This window comes from Saimiri boliviensis, chromosome 6, assembly GCF_048565385.1.
Source record: "Saimiri boliviensis isolate mSaiBol1 chromosome 6, mSaiBol1.pri, whole genome shotgun sequence".
In the NCBI taxonomy this organism is placed as follows: domain Eukaryota; kingdom Metazoa; phylum Chordata; class Mammalia; order Primates; family Cebidae; genus Saimiri; species Saimiri boliviensis.
Genome location: NC_133454.1, coordinates 37,858,494 through 37,881,830, shown reverse-complemented (window position 1 = coordinate 37,881,830; position 23,337 = coordinate 37,858,494). Strand labels below are relative to the sequence as shown.

General features: G+C 39.9%; 1 protein-coding gene across 5 annotated transcripts in view; it reads right to left on the bottom strand.

Annotated features, from left to right (window-relative positions):
• Positions 1 to 3,180: 3,180 nt before the first annotated feature.
• The window catches only part of CEP126 (centrosomal protein 126), a 90,914-nt gene continuing 70,757 nt past the window's right edge, over positions 3,181 to 23,337 (bottom strand). For 2 of the 5 annotated variants that reach the window (XM_074400473.1, XM_074400474.1), the window contains exons 8-9: positions 19,651 to 19,715; positions 3,181 to 5,119 (exon numbers count right to left, since the gene is read on the bottom strand). In XM_074400473.1, the coding sequence (XP_074256574.1) occupies positions 5,075 to 5,119; positions 19,651 to 19,715 (110 nt within the window). In that variant the 3' untranslated portion in view covers positions 3,181 to 5,074. Of the gene's footprint in view, positions 5,120 to 5,307; positions 5,458 to 19,650; positions 19,716 to 23,337 lie in introns of all 5 variants that reach the window. The other 3 variants (XM_003923780.4, XM_074400470.1, XR_012518015.1) reach the window with 2 other exon arrangements.

Sequence of the window (23,337 nt, the reverse complement as noted above, 5' to 3'; positions counted from 1 at the left end):
TTGTGACTAATGAATGTCAGGTTTCTCAATGTCAAAGAAGATACAAATAAACATTTTGGGAATTTTTATTTTAAAAATTTACAGAGATACAAAAACTAAGTCACATTTAATTATACATTTAATGAATCTTTTTTTTTTTTTTTTGAGACGGAGTTTCGCTCTTGTTACCCAGGTTGGAGTGCAATGGCACGATCTTGGCTCACCGCAACCTCCGCCTCCTGGGTTCAGGCAATTCTCCTGCCTCAGCCTCCTGAGTAGCTGGGATTACAGGCACGCGCCACCATGCCCAGCTAATTTTTTTGTATTTTTAGTGGAGACGGGGTTTCAGCATGTTGACCAGGATGGTCTTGATTTCTTGACCTCGTGATCCACCCGCCTCGGCCTCCCAAAGTGCTGGGATTACAGGCTTGAGCCACCGCACCTGGCGTAATGAATCATTTTTATTGTAAAGGGTAACTTACATGACATTGACAAAATTTAGTACATGTAATAGCTATCAAAATACATATGTGTGTGTATATTTATATATGTATATAGCACACTTTTTGCAAACAGCTTCAACATTCATAAGAAACACAGACATAGTCATTCTGGTGCACTATGGATTTAAAATAACGTCATGGTAATCCTCCCTGATGTCAATTTTAAAATGAGGACTAAATTTTTCTGACCAATTATTAGAAGCCCTGCCTCTCACAAATGTGTTTAAATTTTTCTTTTGATTATTTGATACCTTCTGCCCAAGAGATTCTATCCCTTTTTTGTTGTTGTTTGAGACATTGTCTCGCTCTGTCACTCAGGTTGGAGTGCAGTGTCATGATATCTGTTCACTGCAACCTCTGCCTCCTGGGCTCAAGCGATCTACCACCTTAGCCTCCCCAGCAGCTGGGACCACAGGCATGCACCACCAAGCCCACCTATCTTTTTTTTTTTAATTTAATTTTTTTTTTTTGAGACGGAGTTTTGCTCTTGTTACCCAGGTTGGAGTGCAATGGCACGATCTCGGCTCACCGCAACCTCCGCCTCCTGGGTTCAAGCAATTCTCCTGCCTCAGCTTCCTGAGTAGCTGGGATTACAGGCACGCGCCACCATGCCCAGCTAATTTTTGTATTTTTAGTAGAGAGGGGGTTTCACCATATTGACCAGGATGGTCTTGATCTCTTGACCTCGTGACCCACCTGCCTCGACCTCCCAAAGTGCTGGGATTACAGGCTTGTGCCACCGTGCCCGGCCCTTTTTTTTGTATTGTTAGTAGAGACGGGGTCTTGCCATGTTGCTCAGGCTGGTCTTGAACTTCTGAGTTCAAACAATCCACCTGCTTCAGCCTCCCAAAGTGCTGGGATTACAGGTATGAGCCAGCACACCCGGCCTGAGATTACTCTCTCATAAGAAATTTCGTAAGTTTTTCCACCGAGGAAAGTGATGCTTTCTTTGATTTTCTCTAAATTTACTTCTTCACATTTGAAAGCAGACTCTTTTTCCTTAGACGTTGAAGATGCAATGTGAAAGGGCATTTTTCTTTCTTATATTATTAAAAAAATATATATATTTTTTGAGACAATCTCACTCTGTTGCCAGGCTGAAGTGCAGTGGGGTGATCTTGGCTCACTGCAATCGCTGCCTCCTGATTCTCCTGCCTCAGCTTCCTGAGTAGCTGGGACTACAGGCACGCGACACCGTGCCCAGCTAATTTTTGTATTTTTAGTAGAGAGGGGGTTTTACCATGTTGGTCAGGATGTTCTCCAACTCTTGACCTCATGATCCGCCCACCTGAGCCTCCCAACGGCTGGGATTATAGGCGTGAACCACTGCGCCTGGCCTAAAAAAAGTTATTTTTTAAAAATAACATTTTTGCCGGGCATAGTGGCTCAAGTCTGTAATCCCAGCCCTTTGGGAGGCCGAGGTGGGTGGATCACGAGGTCGAGAGATCGAGACCATCCTGGTCAACATGGTGAAACCCCGTCTCTACTAAAAATATAAAAAATTAGCTGGGCGTGGTGGTGCACGCCTGTAATCCCAACTACTCAGGAGGCTGAGGCAGGAGAATTGCCTGAACCCAGGAGGCGGAGGTTGCGGTGAGCCGAGATCGCGCCATTGCACTCCAGCCTGGGTAAGAAGAGCGAAACTCCGTCTCAAAAAAAAAAAAAAAAAAAAAAAAATTTTATATTTTATATAGAGATGGGGTCTTGCTACATTGCCCAGGCTGGTCTCAAGCAATCCTCCTGCCTTGGCCTCCCACAGTGCTGGAATTACAGGCATGAGCCACTGTGTCCAGCCAAAAAAATGTTATTTTTATTACATTTTCAGTTTTCACTTTTATAGCATGCAAAGTGCTCTTCTCTTTCACTTTAATTCACAAAAGATCTTTACTCTTTGTCTTTCCACTTTTGTCACTTTTAATGAGCTCACCTCGTATCTACTAAAATTCTGAAGGAGACATGGGCAGAATTGTGTAAGAATTCTGGTCATACCACAGTTTCATAAAAGGACAATGTCATTAATGTGCAAGTTCTAGTAAAACGCAAATCTTACCTTGTTTCACCAGCTTACTAGTTAGGCTTATTTTATTTATTTTTTGGCCTCTTCTGACTTTGGATTTTAACTATTTTCAACTATCTTTTGCTTGTAGAGGCATTCTTTGGCTCCTAAGTAAGAGGTATTAAAGTGAGGGATTATTAACAGTGAACCTAGTTTGGCATGCAGGATGCTGCTGTGTACATATATACTAGTGTATATGAATATAAACCCTGGTCTTTTTTTCTGTTTTTAAGTCAAAGTGACTTTTCACCTGATGTGCTTGGAATGATTCACAAACAACTTGGCACACTCTTCTGGCCCACTTACCTCCATTGAAATTTTTTTTTTTTTCTTTTTTTGAGGCGGAGTTTCGCTCGTTACCCAGGCTGGAGTGCAATGGCGCCATCTCGGCTCACCGCAACCTCCGCCTCCCGGGTTCAGGCAATTCTCCTACCTCAGCCTCCTGAGTAGCTGGGATCACAGGCACGCACCACCATGCCCCGCTAATTTTTTTGTATTTTTAGTAGAGATGGGGTTTCACCTCGTTGACCAGGATGGTCTCGATCTCTTGACCTCGTGATCCACCCGCCTCGGCCTCCCAAAGTGCTGGGATTACAGGCTTGAGCCACCGTGCCCGGCCTGAAATGTTATTTCATAAATTACACCTTATTTCACAGAATTTTTTCTAGATAGTATAAAAAATTCTCAAATATTTTCTACAGGGGCACACAACTTTCTATTTAAAAGTCTAAGCACTAAATTTTCTGTTGCCTTCCTAAATCCTACTTTCATAATTAAAAATAAAGGAAAGCACAAATATTTCCTTCACTGGGTCTATTTTTGCACTAATTTTCTTCATTTAAAAGTGAATTCGTTTTCTGTTTTCTCTCATTTCATTGAATAGTTCCCATTTCTACCAAAATGGAGGTGGAAGCTGCAGTGGCAGAAAGAACATGGGTTTTGGAACCAGATAAACCTGAGTTTGAATCTTGATTCTGTTACCGTAAGTAGCTATGTAGCCTTGGGCAAGTTTAATTTCTTTAAGCCACCAGTTTCTCATCTGGAAAATGGAGACAAAAATACCGATGGTTTGGCTGGCTGGTCAGATTAAATAAAAAATACAAGCACAACATTTGGTACATAGTAGGCATTCAACATGTTAATGCATTTCTCACTACATCAAGTGTTTCAAAACTAATTATGGGGAGGAACCAAAATTCAGTAGTCTTATTAATAAAAGGCCACATAACATGTTTTCTTAAAACTCTTAATTTCTTTTTTTTTTTTTTTTTTTGAGACGGAGTTTCGCTCTTGTTACCCAGGCTGGAGTGCAATGGCGGGATCTCGGCTCACCGCAACCTCCGCCTCCTGGGTTCAAGCAATTCTCCTGCCTCAGCCTCCTGAGTAGCTGGGATTACAGGCAAGCGCCACCATGCCCAGCTACTTTTTTGTGTTTTTAGTAGAGACGGGGGTTTCACCATGTTGACCAGGATGGTCTCGATCTCTCGACCTCGTGATCCACCCGCCTCGGCCTCCCAAAGTGCTGGGATTACAGGCTTGAGCCACCGCGCCCGGCCCAAAACTCTTAATTTCTAAATTTGATTCAATACCTTTTTTTTTTGAGACAGGGTCTCACACTGTCACCCGGGCTGGCATGCAGTGGTGAAACACAGCTCACTGCAGTCTCAACCTCCCAGGTTCAAGTAATCCTCCTGTGCTCATGCAATCCTACCACCTCAGAACCACCCCTCCACAAGTAGCTGGGACTATAAGTGCATGCCACCATGCCTGGTTAATTTTTGTATGTTTTCTAGAGACAGGGTTGCTCAGGCTGGTCTTGAACTCCTGAGCTCAAGCGATTAGCCCACCTTGGCCTGCAAAGTGCTGGGATTACAGGCATGAGCCAATGCCCCTGGCTTGATTCATGGCATTTTAATGAAAAACTTCATGTTTTTTCTGTATGCCAAAGTGCCATGTATGAAATTTGGAAGAGTCAATGTAATTGTACAGCCATAGAAAGGCCTCCTTTCACCATACAAAAAGGTAACCTTTGCTTGATTGCTGCCACCAAGGGCCATTTTGTGGGATGCGGTTACTTTAGGAGTATTTATTACACTGATATGGGCAATTAAAAAATCAAAATATGCCATACTTCATAAACATCAGCAAGTTAATAGAAATCAAGAATTTTAATAAACAGAAATTTTATTTAACATATATTTCAACATGGAATCTATAAATTGCAGAGGAGCACTGTGAATTCTTCAGAAAAATGTTTATTTGTTCTACTCACAAGCTTCATCCTTGTGGCATATATTCAGAGCTAGGTGATGTCCTGATTTTTGTTCAGGCAGGCATAATGTATTTCATGGTATTCTGAGAACTCTGTTAAACTTCACTGCTTTGTTAAATGTCACTGCTCACAAAATCTGGGTTAGGATGACTGTTCATGGGGGTTGTTGCTCACATGTTTTCCTATGGCTGGTTTTCACAAAACAGTATGCGTCTAGTCCTAGAGAAGTACATGGAAGGTCTTCTCAGATGGATTTGGCTGGAATTATCTCTTGTCTCTGCAACTGCTGGTTCTATCTTCTCTCTTCTCCTGGAAATCAGAAAGAAGACACAAAAATGCAAACACATGCCAAAACACTGCAGCCACAAACCAGGCTGGCATGTCAAATAGTGGCATATTCAATACATCCTGATATAATTCTTTCAGGTAATGATTTTAAGGTTGGAGAGGACTTTATAGATTATTTACTTCAACACTTACGTTATTTTCATCAGTACCTTTGTATTCTAAGAGGTAAAATTCCCATTTTGAAAATGTCCAATTTTACAATTTCATTAAAAATTCAGGATTCACTGAAAGGCGGAGGTTGCAGTGAGCTGAGATCACGTGCCACTGCACTCCAGCCTGGCAACAGAGTGAGACTCCATCTGAAAAAAAAAAAAAAAAAAAAAAGAAAGAAAAAAAAAATTCAGGGTTCAGCCTGGTGCAGTGGCTCACGCCTGTAATCCCAGCACTTTGGGAGGCTGAGGCAGGCGGATCACCTGACGTCGGGAGTTCAAGACCAGCCTGACATGGAGAAACCCCGTCTCTACTAAAAATACAAAAATTAGCCAGGCATGGTGGCGCATGCCTGCAATCCCAGCTACTGGGGGGCTGAGGCAGGAGAATTGCTTGAACCCAGGAGGTGGAGGCTGCGGTGGGCCAAGATTGAGCCATTGCATTCCAGCCTGAGCAACAAGAGCGAAAGTACATCTCAAACAAACAAACAAACAAACAAACAAAAAAAAAATCAGGGTTCAGGCCAGGTGCAGTGGCTCACACCTGTAATCCCAGCACTTTGGTAGGCTGAGATGGGTTGATTACTTGAGGTTAGGAGTTCGAGACCAGCCTGGCCAAAATGGTGAAACCCCATCTCTACTAAAAATACAAAAATTAGCCGGGCGTGGTGGCAGGGTATGCCTGTAATCCTAGCTACTCGGGAGGCTGAGGCAGGAGAATCACTTGAACCTGGGAGATGGGGGTTGCAGTGAGCCGAGGTCGTGTCACTGCACTGCATCTGGCGAAAGACCAAGACTCCGTCTTGAAAAAAAAATTGAGGGTTCAAAGTGAAATGATAAATTGTAACTTATTTGCACCTGCATATAAAGCTCTTTATTTTACATTTTCTTCTAGATAAATTCTAGGTACCAAGAAATCTCTATAGTGTTGTATAGCAGAAATGGGAGTTCTTGGGTATGAACTTGTGAAAACAATGTCTGATGGAACTAATGATGAAAGAGCTGGGAACCCACATAGTTAGGCATGTCAGAAGGAAACGTATGGGAATGTTAGCCCCTGCTTCCCTCTCCCTCTTCATCCTGAATCTGTTTCATTTAGGCCTTGGAAGTTCTTTTCTCCTCTTCCATCTATGAAATAGTACTCATTTGGCTAACTCTGAAGCTTGTTTCAGAATTCAGAATGTTGCTCATCTCCCCTGTGTTTCTACACCTGTGAAGTTAGCACTTTTTACACTGATTTATAAGAGACCGCTTAGTTTTACATTTCCTCTATTAGACTGTATCCATCAGGAAAACAAAGCCATTGTAAGAATTGTGGGACTAAGGTATTTATTATAGGAATTATATTTTACCAAACATGGGAGGAGCTGGGAAAATGAAGGTCTGGAAAAGGAAAGTTGGAGGATTAGAGTATAAACGGCATGGGATAAAAATCTAGCCTGCTTTACTGTGGAGTGCCAGTCGGGATCAGAGAAACGACTAAGCAGGCTGTTTGAAGCACTGGTGTGAGTAAATAAATAGAAGCTTGCAGGGGAATCTGATAATCCACGTGTGCCCAAGCTGCTGAAGTGGAGCCATGAAGTAGGAGCTTGCTAGGGAAATCTATGAAAACTGCTGAATGTGGGAAGACTGCTTTTCTGAAGCTATTGTCTTCAGGTCTGCAGCCTAGTCCCTGGTGGTGGGCCTGGGGCTGCTGTTGGTCAGCAGAGTCTGTAGTCATGAAGATGCTATAGAGTGGAGAAGAGTGAGCTGCTGGCACCTTTGTATTTGCCCATCACTGACTGACTATGGTGATCTTCCAACAATAATGGCTTCTGGTCACTTCTGCCTTCTTCCTTTGTGGCCAAAATTTCTAACCTAGAAATGTGAATCATAGCCTTAGCAAAGTTGGCTATTTTGTGATCATGATGTATTCTTAGAATGTAGCAAAGTTTCTGGTACACAGACAGTACTTAATATTTAATAAATGAAAGAAGAAAATGGAAGACCATTTATACCCTGCAAATGAGAAGCAAAGCAAGATTTGTCTGGCTAATTTTTTGTATTTTAGTAGAATTGGGGTTTCACCATATTGCCCATGCTGGTCTCGAACTGCTGAGCTCAGGCAACCCGCCCCCTTGGCCTCCCAAAGTGCTAGAATTACAGGCATGAGTGACTGTGCTGGCATTTTGCTTATTTCCATTTCTACTCATTTCTAGACAATCCATCCAATACCTCAGCAACTCAATTTCTTGGCCTCAGTGATCTTATCTTTCCTTCCCTGCTTCATATCCCTTGTCATTCCAATAATAGTACATAAGTTCCTTATCACAGGTTGCTTTCTGAGAAACCAAGGCTGAGACTCTTGGTAAAAACTCAACCCTGATCATATCTAACCACTCTTTTAGATGAAATGACAAAGGGTAGTGCAAAACACAAATACCTCAAGTTTCTCTATTACAATTCATTGCCCAGCTCTGTGAGATAACTTTCACATCTTCTTTCCCCTGACTCAGTTGATTACTTTGCTTATTTAACCAAAAATAAAAGCTACTAGAAGAGAGCCTCTCCATATTTCTATTACCATACCTTTAAATCTACCTGCTTCTGTACTCACAGATTTGTCCTCCTTCCCTAGTTCTATGTGAGGCCAGTTTCTCCCCTTCCACTTTCAAAGCTCAATTCCCATTACCTACACAAAGACTGCTCCTACAGATATGGTTCTCTCTCTTGATCACTTTTAATTACACATAGTTATGCTGTTAATATATGTATATATTTTTTTGAGGCAAAGTCTCACTCTCTTGCCCAGGCTAGAGTATAGTGGCATGGTAACGGCTCACTGCAACCTCTGCCTTCTGGGTTCAAGTGATTCTCCTGCTTCAGCCTCCCAAGTAGCTGGGACCAGAGGCATGTGCCACCACACCCAGCTAACTTCTGTTATTTTTAGTAGACATGAGGTTTCATCATGTTAGCCAGGCTGGTCTTGCACTCCTGACCTCTGGTGATCCACCCACCTTGGCCTCCCAAAGTGCTGAGATTACAGGCGTGAGCCACCGTACCCAGCCAGATTCAATTTTTGATCTTTGACTTCTGACAGCTTTTAAGCCTCACCTTTCTCGTCCCCTGTGCTTTACATCTAGGCATGCGAATGAGAAAGCCCAAGTGCTTTTTCCGTTGGCTTTGGCAGGGGATTCAAATCAGGAGAATCAAGCCCCAGCTTGCACTTAGGAATCCTCAGCTTGCCCCTATGTAGCTTCTAACTGCAATAAAAAGACCCAGGCCAGTCTCCTTTCCTTGCTCTCTCAAGCCATTTCAGACCTGCTGTGAAGGCCTGACCTACTGTCCCCAAGGACATCAATTATGTTAGTAACAAAGCTTTTCATACTCTTTTGGTGTGTGTGGTTTCATTAGTCTTTATATGTGAACCAGATTTTGGGTATGAGTCCATCTGCTTCTAAAAAGGAGTTACAACATTATAATATCTCCCACCTTAAAAAAAAGTCTTAGCTAGGATTTAAGTTAGATTGTTTCAACATAGATTAAAAGTGGCTTAAATAAGATAGTTTATTTCTTGCTCACATAAAAGTTCTAGCCGGTGTGGTTACTCTGCTCTATAATGTCAGCAGGGTCCCAGGTTTAATCTAGCTCGCTTTTGTACCAGCCCTAGCTATGACCTATGACTGCATAGTACAGTGATGTACCTCAAGTCTATATTCCACCCAGTATGCAGAAAGAAGTAGAAGGAGAAAAGGGCATTTTTTCTTCTCCACAGCTCTAAACTTAGTCATATAGCCATTTTAGCTATAAGAGAGGCTGAGTAACATTGTTTTAATTCTGGTAGCTAGGAACCTGTAAAACAGATGTTATTACTAGAAAAAAGGCAAGAATGAATATTAGAGGACAACTAGCAGTCTCTGTCCCCCAAATTTCCCTTGACTATTAAGTTCTCATAGTAGGTAGAATAACCTCCCCCACTCCTCCATCCCAAGATGTCCACTTTCTAATCCCAGAACCTATGACTATGTTAGTTTATGTGGCAAAGGGGAATTAAGGTTGCCAGTAGAATAAATTTGCTAATCAGCTGATCTTAAGACAGATATCCAGGATTATCCAGGGGGTCTCAATATAATCATAAGCATCCTTAGAAGTGGAAGAGAAAGGCAGAAGATCAAAGTGAACTGAGAATGATTTGACTCACTGTTAATGGCTTTGAAGATGAAGAAAGGATCCATGAACCAAGGAGTGTAAGTGGCCTCTAAAAACCAGAAAAGGCAAGAAAACAGATCCTCCCCTTGAGGTTCCAGAAAGGACCACAGCCCTACTTATACAATGATTTTAGTATAGTGAGTCTAGTATCAGACTTCTAATTTCCAGAACTGAAAAAAACTATTCAAAAATACTATTTGTGGCCGGGCACAGTGGCTCATAACTGTAATCCCAGCACTTTGGGAAGCCAAGGTGGGCGGACCATGAGGTCAAGAGATTGAGGCCATCCTGGCCAACATGGTGAAACCCCATCTCCACTAAAATACAAAAGTTAGCTGGGCATGGTGGCACACACCTGTAGTAGCAGCTACTTGAGAGGCTGAGGCAGGATAGCTGTTTGAACCCGGGAGGTGGAGGTTGCAGTGAGCTGAGTTTGTGCTACTACACTCTAGCCTGGCACCTGGTGACAGAGCAAGACTCTAAAAAAAAAAAAATACTATTTGTATTTTTCAAAAGCAGCTAAGTTTGTGGTCATTTGTTATAGCAGCAATAGGAAATGAATACAGATTTTGTGTTGGAAATGGGGTGCTACTGTAATAAATACCAAAAAATGTGGATGTGGCTTTGGAATTAGGCAATGGGAAGAGGCTAAGAGAATTTTGAGGAGCATGACAGAAAAAAAACCTAGATTGCCTTGAAAAGATTGTTAGTAGAAATGTTGATGTTAATGACTCTGCTAGTAAGGACTCAGGAAAAGTGAAGAGCATGGTAGAAAAAAAATGTCATTTTGGAGAATACATAGTCATCACGAACAGACTACTGGTAGAAATACAGATGTTTAAGGTACTGCTAGTGAGGCATAGAAAAAAATGAGAAATGTTAATGGAAAATTGACGAAAGAGTACTTTTGTTATAAAGTGACAGAAAGCTAGTGAAATTGTGCCCTGTAGTTATGTAAACAATGAAATTGGACATTTAGCTGAGGATATCTATAAACAAAGTATTGAAGATACAGCCTGATTATTATTATTTCTTCCTCTTCTTCCTCCTTCCTTCTTCCTTTTTTCTTCCTTCCTTCTTCCTTCTTCCCTTTCCCCCAGCTCCTCCTTCCTCCTGCTCCTGAGTCTTCTGAGTCTTGTTCTGTTGCCCTGGAGTGCAGTGGCATGATCTCAGTTCACTGCAACCTCAGAGTGCAGTGGCATGATCTTGGTTCACTGCAATCTCCACCTCCTGGGTTCAGGCGATTCTCCTACCTCAGCCTCCTGAGTAGCTGGGATTACAGGCATGCGCCACCACACTTGGCTAATTTTTGTATTTTTAGTAGAGATGAGGTTTCACCATGTTGTCAGGCTGGTCTTGAACTCCTGACCTTGTGATCCACCTGCCCTGGCCTCCCAACGTGCTGGGATTACAGGCGTGAGCCACCATGTCTGGCCCTGATTTCTTCTTGCTGATTATACTAAAATGCTAGAAGAGATAGATTGAGAGAAGAACTGTGAAATGAAAAGGATATATGATTTGATGATCTCAGAAATTCCCAGCCTAAAAAGACTGCAAAAGATGCTAAAATTGAGATTCACTGTCAGATTAGAAATAGCCAAGGTTATGGCTATAAAGTTTGCTAATACCACAAAAAGATCAAAAGGTTAGTAGAGTGTTCAGCTACCAAACAGGCCTTAAGGAGATTTAGTATGACTTATAGATGACCTCAGTGATCTCAGCAGAGCCAAATATAGAGGTATGACAATCTGAGATGGCCCTCTTTTCTAATGAATTCCTATAACATATTTAAGAGACCCACAAAGTTTAGGAAAACTTTATATAATCAGAAACACTGTCGTCTTCAGCCAAAAAGAACAGACAGTATAAAAGAAGGCTGATACTCAAAATTCTACCGGCAGATAAGCTAATGACTCCTCTGTAAACATATGCTACCTTTTATTTATTTATTTTAAGAAATGATGGCCCAGAGAGTGGAGCCAAGAGCTGAAAGGTAATATCTTGAACAACAGAGCATCATTCCCAGACCTTGGAAACAAAAAAGTTTGGAGAGATTTTGACATTGTCTTTCACTGTCTCTCTTTTAAAGTGCAAATGTCCGTAACTGTTGCCCTATGCCTGTCCTGCCACTGTATTTTTGGAGCAAGTAACTTGGTTCTTAAATTTCACAGGTACCTAGATAGAGAGAAACTGTGCTTTGGGATGGATTATATCCACAGCCTCATACATACCTGGTTTAGCAAATGAGATTTAGAACTTTTGATCTGATGGGATTTTTAAATTTTGAGTTGATAATGTAAAGGGATAAAACTTTCAGAGACCTTGCGATGAAGTTAATGTATTTCATACTTGGGATGGATATATATCTTTAGGAGCCAGAGGGTGGATTATGGTATACAGCCAGATTTTATAGGCAGATAACATGCTAATAAAATGACTGATAATGTTCACCTTTTAATACCCACAACCTGTGAAATATGTTAAATAGCATATTAATTTCTTATGGCTGCTCTAACAACTTACAATTTAGTGGCTTAGAGCATCTCAAATTTATTATCTTACATTTCTGAAAGTCAGAAGTTTGAAGTGGGTTTCACTGGGCTAAAATCAAGGTGTTGGCAGGGCTGTGTTACCTCTACAGGCTCAAGGAGAGAATCTGTTTCTTTGCCTTTTCCTGCTTCTATAGACCACCTGTATTCCTTGGCTGGGATTCCTTCTTCTATGTATTAGTCTGTTTTCATGCTGCTGATAAAGACATACCCAAGACTGGGAATAAAAAGAGGTTTAATTGGACTTAATTCTACATGGCTCAGGAAACCTCAGAATCATGGCAGGAGGTAAAAGGTACTTCTTACATGGCAGTTGCAAGAGAAAAATGAGGAAGAAGCAAAAGTGGAAACCCCTGATAAACCCATCAGATCTTATGAGACTTATTCACTACAATGAGAACAGCACAGGCAAGACTGGCCCCCATGATTCAATTACCACCCCTGGGTCCCTCCCACAACACATGGGGATTCTGGGAGATACAATCCATGTTGAGATTTCACTAGGGACAGGGCCAAACCATATCATGCCACCCTTGGCCCCTCCAAATTTCATGCCCTCACATTTCAAAACCAATCATGTCTTCCCTACAGTCCCTCAGAGTCTTAACTTATTTCAGCATTAACCCAACAGTCCACAGTCCAAAGTCTCATCTGAGACAAGGCAAGTCCCTTCCACCTATAGGCCTGTAAAATCAAAAGCAAGCTAGTTACTTCCTAGATACAATGGGGGTACAGGTATTGGGCAAATACAGCTGTTCCAAATGAGAGAAATTGGCCAAAACAAAAAGGAGTTACAGGGCCCATGCAAGTCCGAAATCCAATAGGGCAGTCAAATTTTAAAGCTCCAAAATGATCTCCTTTGACTCCAGGTCTCACATCCAGGTCATGCTGATGCAAGATATGGGTTCCCATGGTCTTGAGCAGCTCCACCCCTGTGGCTTTTTAGGGTACAGCCTCCCTCCCGGCTGCTTTCATGGGCTGGTGTTGAATGTTTGCAGCTCTTCCAGGTGCACGGTACAAGCTGCTGGTGGATTTACTATTCTAGGTTCTGGAAAAAGGTAGCTCTCTTCTCACAGCTCCACTAGGCAGTGCCCCGTAGGGACTCTGTGTGGGGGCTTCCAACTCCAACTTTCTGCGTTGTCCTAGTAAAGATTTTCCATGAGGGCCTTGCCCCTCAGCAAACTTTTGCCTGTGCATCCAGGAGTTTCCATACATCTTCTGAAATGTAGGCAGAGGTTCCAAAACCTGAATACTTGACTTCTGTGTATCCCCAAACTCAACACCATGTGGAAGCTGCCAAGGCTTGGGGCTTCCATTCTTTGAAGCCACAGCCCAAGTTGTACATTGGCCCCTTTCAGCCAAGGTTGGAGTGACTGGGACACAGGGCACTAAGTCCCTGTGTGCACTAAGTTCCCATGCACACAACACGAGAACCCTGGGTTTGGCCCACAAAACCACTTTTTCCTCCTGGGCCTCCAGGCCTGTGATGGGAGGAGATGCTGTGAAGGTCTCTGATAAGGCGTGGAGACATTTTCCCCATTGTCTTGGGGTTTAACATTAGTCTTCTTGCTACTTATGCAAATTTCTGTAGCAGGCTTGAATTTCTTCACAGTAAATGACTTTTACTTTTCTATCATGTGGTCAGGCTGCAAATTTTCCAAACGTTTATGCTCTGCTTCCCTTATAAAATTGAATGCCTTTAACAGTACCCAAGTCCCTCTTGAATGCTTTGCTGCTTAGAAATTTCTTCCACCAGATATCCTAAATCATCTTTCTCAAATTCAAAGTTCCATAAATCTCTAGGGTAACAGCAAAATGCCATCAGCCTCTTGGCTAAAACATAACAAGAATCACTCTAGTTTCCAACAAGTTCCTCATCTCCATCTTAGACCATCTCAGCCTGGACCTTATTGCTCATATCACTATCAGCATTTTGAGCAAAGCCATTCAACTAGTCTCTAGGGAGCTCCAAACATTCCCACATTTTCCTCTCTTCTTCTAAGCCCATTACAATCAGGTTTTTGCCCCAATATTTTACTGAAACCATTATTGTCAAAGCTATAAATGGCCTCCAGGTAGCCAAATCCAATAGGAAATTCTGAGGTTTCATCTAACTCAAATTTATTATCAGCTTCTGACCCAGTTGAGTCCTCTCTCCTTCTAAAAACAATTTCATGCTTGATTCTTCAGAATTATTTTCAATCTATGCTCTTTTTCCAGGTGATCTCATCCAATTTCCTTGCTGTAAATACCATTTATAGGCCTATAATTCCAGCCAGTGTCTCCCCTCTGAATTCCAGACTTGTGTGCCTAACTTCCTTTTCAATATCACCACCACTATGTGGATAATAGGCATATCAAAACTTAAGAATTGATTTTCAACACCCACCTGCTCCTCCCCTTGTATACTTTATGTCAGTAAGTGGTTCCATCATTCACACAGCTACTCAGGCAAAAAACTTTGGAATCATCCTCGATTCCTCCTTTTTTCTGTACTTTATATCCAATCTAGCAAAAAATAAGGATTTCAAAATATATTCTGGAGGCCATTATCCAAAGCAAATTAATGTAAGAAAAGAAAACAAAATACCTCATGTTCTCATACCTGGAAGCTAAACACTGAATACACATAAAGATGTGAACATAGACACTGGAGACTACCAGATGAGGGAGGGAGGTAGACATGGGCTGAAAAGCCACCTACTGGGTATTATGCTCACTACCTGGATGATGGGACCATTTGTACCCCAAACCTCAGTGTCGTACAATATACTCATGTAACAAAACTACGGATGTACCCCTTATAATCTATAATAAAACTCAAAATTACAAAGAAAACTAAATCTGTATTTTCCTACTTCTTGTTATCATCAACATTATTAATCTGTTCCATGCCATAAACTCTCACTTAAATTACTGCAAAAGCTCTTTAACTGGTCCTCCTCTCCAGATACCTGACATCTCCTTCCCTCCCCTGGTGAATTCTTCAGACACTATACAGGGTGATTCTTTTAAAAGGATTAAGCATGCTTCTGTATCAGGTCTTTTGTGCTCATTCCCTCTAAGTAGAATGCTGGTCTCTAATTACCACCCAAGTTATCTCCCCTACTTCACTTAGATCTCTGCTCAAATGTCACCTTCTCAGAGACCTTCTCTGACCACTCTACCTCTCTATCTAAAACAGCACTCCCATCACTCTCTATCCCCCTACTGTGCTCTAGTTTTCATTTCACTTATAGCGACCTGAAAGTATATTTATATATATTTAAAACCTGTACTCCCTGCTTAAATATAAGCTCCATGATGGCAAATTTGTTTTTATCTTCTATTATTTACCTAATGCATAGAATGGTACTTATCACATGACACAGGCTTGATACACTGAGTGATTGACTACTTTCTCTTTTATTCATTATTTTGATTTGCCACTATGTAGGTGCTTGGACTATTTTAATTCCTAAGAGTACAGAAATGAATGACAATCTCCACTTTTCAGAGCTCTTGATCTAAAAAAGACATATATGCACACAAATACGTTCAGTTCAGAACATAATTTATATAGAGAGGCAGTAGAGAGGATTATTTTAAAAAACGGAGAAAGTTCAACTGGAATAGGATTTAAAAGAATGAATAACATCACACAGATGTAAATAGAGTGTGAGATCGGGGAGCCATTCCAAGTCAATAGTATAGTGTATGTACAGGCAAAAAGGCACGAAACAGCAGGTTTTATTTAGGACACCATAATTAGTTTGGATTATTGGAATACTGGTATGGTGGGAAAGGTGATAAGGATGATGTGTGCAGGAAGGACCCCAAATATTAAGAGCTTTATATGCCATGCTAAGTGGTATACATTTTCTTCAGTAGCTGAAGGAGAAGCTCTGAAAATTTTTTAGATGGGATTAATATGATAGGTTTTCACCCTGGCCATTTCATTCACACTTTAGATATGCCATTGTAAGTAAGAAATTCAGCTTAAAATAGTCCAGATAAGAGCATGAAGTAGCAATAGTTGGGGAAAAAAATAAAAGTATGCATGAGGCTATCATAATTGTATGAAATAAATTTTTAAGATCATACAACTTTTGACTTTGCTTCTATGTTTCAAAAGGAAATCTGTAATATAAATCTGGTTTCCCAAGTAGACATTCCTATTGGGAAAAGAACATACTGATCAGGCAAATCAAGTAATCCGGTGGGATTGCAGCTTATTTTTTATTTTTACCATTCTAATAATTTGTGAGTTGCTAGTGTGGTCAGTTTTTTACAGACTAATTGCTCCTGGAAAAAATGGTAACACTGATTGCTGAACATGCAGAGTTGTTAAGACCCCAGTAACATTTCAGGAGTATAGAGACCCTGCAAAGACTTTAACACATAGCTTTACTAATTATGTGGGATGTTGTTTGTTTGTTTGTTTGTTTGTTTTTGAGATGGAGTTTCGCTCTTGTTACCCAGGCTGGAGTGCAATGGTGCGATCTCGGCTCACAGCAACCTCCGCCTCCTGGGTTCAGGCAATTCTCCTGCCTCAGCCTCCTGAGTAGCTGGGATTACAGGCACGCGCCACCATGCCCAGCTAATTTTTTGCATTTTTAGTAGAGATGGGGTTTCACCATGTTGACCAGGATGGTCTCGATCTCTTGACTTCGTGATCCACCCGCCTCGGCCTCCCAAAGTGCTGGGATTACAGGCTTGAGCCATCGCACCCGGCTGGGGATGTTGTTAATCACAAACTTTTTATACCACTGGATGAAAATGTAATTGAATTCATTAGAAATTTCCAAAAACTATGTTTCACAACCATAGCCAGTACATAATAATAAGCTTCATGAGAGCAGAAACAGCATATTTCTTACTATTATCCACTATTTTACACAGAGCATAGCAAGACCCTGAAACACAGGTAAGAAATATTTGTGTAAAACCAGGTAATATGAGACATAGTATTCTTATATAATCTTACTTTTTCCTTTCAAAATTTTGGAACTGTGGGCACATGATGAAAAACAATTGAGGAAATATCTAATTAAGTCTCTAACAAAACATTTCTTTATTGAATACCAAAACTAAGAATTGTGAGAGTACAGGTAATAAGTGTGAGGACACCCTTTCTCTTTTATAAACTTGTGTCCTAACCTCCAGTTAGATAACATTTCATCCGTCTATAATTTCTTAAGAATGTTCCTCACATAGTCTTATCTTACCTTGTATTATAATTATTATAAATACTATCCATGTGTATGTCTTTGTCTGTGTTAGACTGACAATTCGTAACTGTAGTGCTGATACTCATTTATATTTTTACCAGAACCCAGTGCGAAGACAAAAAAAAGATTCAGTAACGTCTAGTTTTAACACCCCATGTTCTCATTCATAAGTGGGAGCTGAACAATGAGAACACATGGACACAGGGAGGGGAACATCACACACCGGGACCTGTTGGGGTGTGGGAGGAATAGCATTAGGAGAAGTACCTAATGTAGATGATGGGTTGATGGGTGCAGCAAACCACCATGACATTTGTATACCTATGTAACAAACCTGCATGTTCTGCAGGTGTATCCCAGAATTTAAAGTATAATAATAATAATAATAATAACAAAAACCTCTCAAGACATGGAAAAGATATGGATCCTTGCCAATGTACACTTTTTAGCAGTTTTTCAATTAGGATACACATCTAAAATTATTTGAAGATTCGTACACTCATACCCGTTTCTGCTCCCATGACTGACAAAAATACTCTGGATATTAAAATGTTTATTTTCTGTAGACAGTCCAGAAATAATGTTGTATTCCTATAACCATCTGATCTTCAACAAAGTTGATGAAAACAAGCAATGGGGAAAGGATTCCCTATTCAATGAATGGTGCTGGGATAACTGGCTAGCCATGTGCGGAAGATCGAAGCTGGATCCTTTCCTTATACCATATACAAAAATCAACTCAAGATGGATTAAAGACTTAAAACAAAACCTAAAACTATAAAAATCCTGGAAGGTAACCTAGGAAACACCATCCTGGACATAGGCCCTGGCAAAGATGTCATGATGAAGACACCAAAAGCAAGTGAAACAAAAGCAAAAAATGACAAATGGAACCTAACAAACAAAAGAGTTTCTGCACAGCAAAATAAACTATCAACAGAGTAAATGGACAATCTTCCAAAATACTGGGAGACAATATTTGCAAACTATGCATCTGACAAAGTTCTAATATCCAGAATCTTTAAAAAAATTTTTTTTGAGATGGAGTTTCACTCTTGTTGCCCAGGCTGAAGTGCAATGGTGTGATCTTGGCTCAATGCAACCTCTGCCTCCCAGGTTCCAGTGATTCTTCTGTCTCAGCCTCCTGGGTAGCTGGGACTACAGATGCAGGCCACCACGCCCAGCTAATTTTTTGTATTTTTAGTAGAGACAAGGTTTTAACATATTGGCCAGGCTGATCTCGAATTCCTGACCTCAGGTGATCTGCTAGCCTTGACCTCCCAAAGTGCTGGGATTACAGGTGTGAGTCACCATGCCTAACCTAATATGGAGAATCTATAAGGAACTTAATTAACAAGCAAAAAACAACCCCAATAAAAAGTGAGCAAAGAACATGAAGAAACATTTTTCAAAAGAAGACATACATGTGGCCAAAAAGCATATGGAAAAAAGCTCAACATCACTAATTGTTTGAAAAATCCAAGTCAAAACCACAATGAGACAGTGTCTCACACAAGTCAGAATAGCTATTACTAAAAAGTCAAAAAATAGCAGATACTGGCAAGGTTGCAGAAAAAAAGGGAGTATTTATACACTGCCGGTGGGAATGCAAATTAGTTCAGTCATTGTGAAAAGCAGTGTGGCGATTACTTAAAGAACTTAAAACAGAAGTATCATTCAACCCAGCAATCCCATTATTGGGTATACCCCCTGAAGGAATGCAAATCATTCTATCATAAGGACATGCAGGGATATGTTCATTGCAGCACTATTCACAACATGAAATCAACCTAAATGCCCATCAAAGGTAGACTGGATAAAGAAAATGTGGTACATATATACCATGGAATACTATGCAGCCATAAAGAACAACAAGATTATGTCTTTTGCAGCAATGTGGATGGAGCTACAGGCCATAATCTTAAACTAATACAGGAACAGAAAACCAAATACCACATGTTCTCACTTATAAGTGGCAGCTGAACTCTGAGAACACATGAATACAAAGAAGGGCACAACAGACACTGGGGCCTACTTGAGGCCATGACAGGTAGGAGGAGGCAACCTATTGGGTACTCTGCTTATTACCTGGGTGATGAAATAATCTGTATGTCAAACCCCTGTGATATGCAATTTTCCTATTTAACAAACCTGCACATGTACCACTGAACCTAAAAGTTAAAAAAAACTTAATATTCTAACCTTTAAATTTTTTAAAATGAGAGAATAGTTGCATAATTCTAATGAACAGTCTCATATAAAAAGATGATTGAGGAGAAAACGTCTATTAACCAATCCCAAGAAATATTAACACGGGATTCTTACCTGTATTGATATGTATATAAAATCAGAAGTTTCCGAAAGCAAAAAAAAAAAGGGCTTCTTCAAATACTTACCAGAAGTGGTATTATTTGTAAAGTATTTTTGATGGATGGGTTTTTGCAAATGTTTTCTTGAACATCTGAAATAATTATACCAAAATACCAAAATAATGTAGTTACATATATTGAAATAGAATGACTAAAGAAGCAAATATTAAATTCTGATGTATCAAAATATTCAAAACTGAATAAAAACCTTTTTTCCTATCACCCCCCACAAATAGTCTTTATGCTTCTATTATATCCAAAAATGAAAGTAATTTGATTAGAAACAATTACAAAGCTTATGTTGATAAAAGAGAATTCCCTGTACTTTATTTTATAACAATCTTCATTCAAATGTTATGTTTTGTTTTTCCTTTCTCTTTTTTTAATTAAAAAAAGTTAATTTCATCCTTGGAGTCACTCTGTAAAAATGAGATGTTTATTTAGTTATTGATGCATAAAAAATTGAGTAATTTTGGTTGCCTTTTCAATTTTTAGATTTTTGTCTATATAATAGCAAGCATCCGAGCAAAAGAAAAATAATTCAGGCAGAATATTTTACATGAAGGATTTAAATATGTAGATGTATCAAACAAAAATTTAAAAAATTCTCCAATTATTGACTTAAATTTTTAAATCTTTATCTGCATAACTTTACATCTTAAACTCCTAGCCTTAGTTCCCTGTTGCTTTCATAATTGTAGCTCCCTACTTTTTATTAATATGTTATTTTAAAATTTGGTTTTAATTTAAAAATACATAGAGTATTTAAAACATATATGCATATTTTAATTAATAATCATAAAGCTACTGTCTGTGTCACCACCTAGATTAAGAAATTTGAACGTTATCACTACCTTAGAAGCTTCCTGTCCCTTCCTGCCTCCATAATGCCCTATGGATTTCATTCACTTCCCTCACCCAAAGAGGTAATTAACCCACTATACTGCTTTGTTTTGTCATTTTAGCACATATTATTTTGCAAGGATGCAAAATAGTATTTCGTTTTACCTGTTTTTAGACTTCACATAAATAGAATTGTACTGTCTTTATTCTCCTGTGATTTACATTGTTTTTGCCCCAAATTATATATTTTTAGATTCATCAATGAACACGTGTGTAGCTGTAGTTTATTTTCTTTATGTTTTTTCTCTTGCTGCTTCAGTTTGGAAAATTTCTATTGACCTATATTTAAATTCATTGATTCCTCAGTGGTATCGAGTCTAATAATGAACACACATATAACACTTGCCATTTCTGTTATAGCACTTTTCTTTCTCACATATCTGTCTCTTATAGTTTTCATCTCTCTGCTGAAATTCTCCATCTGTTCATGCATGTTGTCTGTCTCTCTCATGTTATTCATCTTTCCCACTATAACGTTTAACATAGTCATAGCTATTTAAATAACCTGTCTGATAGTTCTAACATCTTGATCATCTTTGTATCTCATTGATTGCTTTGTCCCTTGATAGTGTTTTTCTTCTCAATAATTACTCTTTTTGCATGTCTCATAATTTTTGACTGAATGCTGGATATGACTTTTGGAATACTGGGAATGGAAGTAGATAATATTTGTGTCTGGAAATATCCACTTCTGCTAGCTCACTGGAGTGTATGTGTGTATGTAGTATGTATGCATAGATGTTTAAAAACTTTGTAGGGGGAATTTGAGCTGCCTTTTTTTTTTTTTTTTTTTTTTTTTTGAGACAGGTTCTCACTTTGTTGTGCAAGCTGGAGTGCAGTGGCATGAACACAGCTTACTGCAGCCTTGACCTCCTTGGGCTTAGGTTATCCTCCCACCTCAGCCTCTGGAGTACCTGGGACCGTGGACATGTGCCACTGTGTCTGGCTGATCTTTGTTTTTTTGAATTTTTTTTGTAGAGACAGGGTTTCACTATGTTGCTTAGCTGGTCTCGAACTCCTGGGCTACAATGATCTGCCTGCCTCAGCCTCCCTGAGTGTGTTTGGGTTTTGTTGTTGCTGTAGCCAACTACAGTACATTACTAACTTCAAATTCCTTTGGTGTTATTTTGTACTTATGCAGGGGTCTTGGAGAGTCCCTCCATCCCTTGAAATGTTCCTGTTCTGTTCTTGTATTTTGGCCTTCCTGCATGTGGGCACAGTAGAAGGGATCTCTCTCTATGCTCTTGCCCATCTCCCAGTAGTAGACTTCTGTTATTTGTTACTTTGTACTTGTTGGTCGGGTAGTGGGAAAGTAGGGTAATTTTTCTCTTGTCCTGGTCCAGGCTCAATCTTAAGCAGACCCTGTGTGCCCTCCCTTTCTCCTGTTCCTCCTTCCCATGACAGTTAACTTTGCCTTGTATCTTTGGCAGGTTTTGTGCAAGAGAATTTTAGACCCCCTCCTCCAAGAGTAGAATACCTCTAATAGTTGGTCCAGAAATGTTTCTTACCCTTCTCCCAGGGGTAGAGGCTTTTTTCCTTTACTTTTTCCCTATGCCCACTAACTCTTCACCTGTGCCTTGAGAGCAATTAACAAGGTATGCTTCCTCTGTCCCAGATGGTCTTATACTGCAGGGGGAACAGTTCTGCATGGCGGGTGGCGCGGGGTTACTTCATGCCTTTCCTACAACAGCGGCTGCTGCCCTTTGTCAGGCCTGCACTACTAAGAAAGCGTTTCTCTTGTCTTCTGCTCTGCCTCCAATTTTTCTCATGAATACTCAGTGTAGATCCATGGAGAAGAATCTGAGTAGGTGTGAAGTTCCTTTGTGCCTATGGCTCCCAGAGGTTCTACATCCTCACTGTAGTCCACATTCATCTTTTAGCAATTTGTTGAAAATTTAAACAGAATTTCTAATATCAGCTTGTATGGAACTTGACACCTCTCTCTCTCATATTCTCCCATGGGTGAGAAAATATTCATGACCTGTCTCTCTTTAGATGTTTCTGTCTCTCCTTGGATGCTAGACTACTTGGTTGTGATGTGACCTCAGCTCTGCAATTGGCTCAAGGCAAGTTATACTTTTGTCATTTATCTGTTATTGTTCTTAGAAAAGGATTGATACATTCTGGCCTTCTACATTTTAAGCAGAAATAGAATCCACACACACAAAACACAGACATATAGTATGTGTGTGGCTCTGAACAATAAGTTATTTTTGCCACCTAGGGGAAATTTGGTAATGTCTGGGAGTACTTGATTGTCATGATAGGGAAGTGTTATGGCATCTAGTGAGTAGAGGCCAGAAATGCTGCTGAACATGTTACAATGCACTAGACAGTCCCCCACAATAAATAAAGAATTATCCAGCTCCAAATGTCAGCGGTGCAGATGTGGAGAAACCCTGAGAGATACATAAAACATTTCTATTATTGTTCACATCTAAATATTTAAAAATTCCTATTATGATGTTTTTTCTTCAGAATCATGTTTTATTTAGAAATGTGTTTCTTAATAATTATCTTTTGGTTAGATTTTAGGTAAATTGCATTGTGGTTAGAGGATGTGGTCTGTGTGACTCCAATCTTTGAAATGTGTTAAGGTTTGTTTTGTGGTCTTATATATGGTTCATTTTACAAAGGTTGTATGTGTACTTACAAAGAACGTGTCCCTCTGATCAGGTGTGTTAATCATATTCAATTTTTATACATCTACTTGATTTTAAAAATCTATTTGTTCTATCAATTACTGATAATGGCATGTTAAAATCACTCACCATGGTTAAAAATATTTTATATATTTTGAGGCTATGTTCT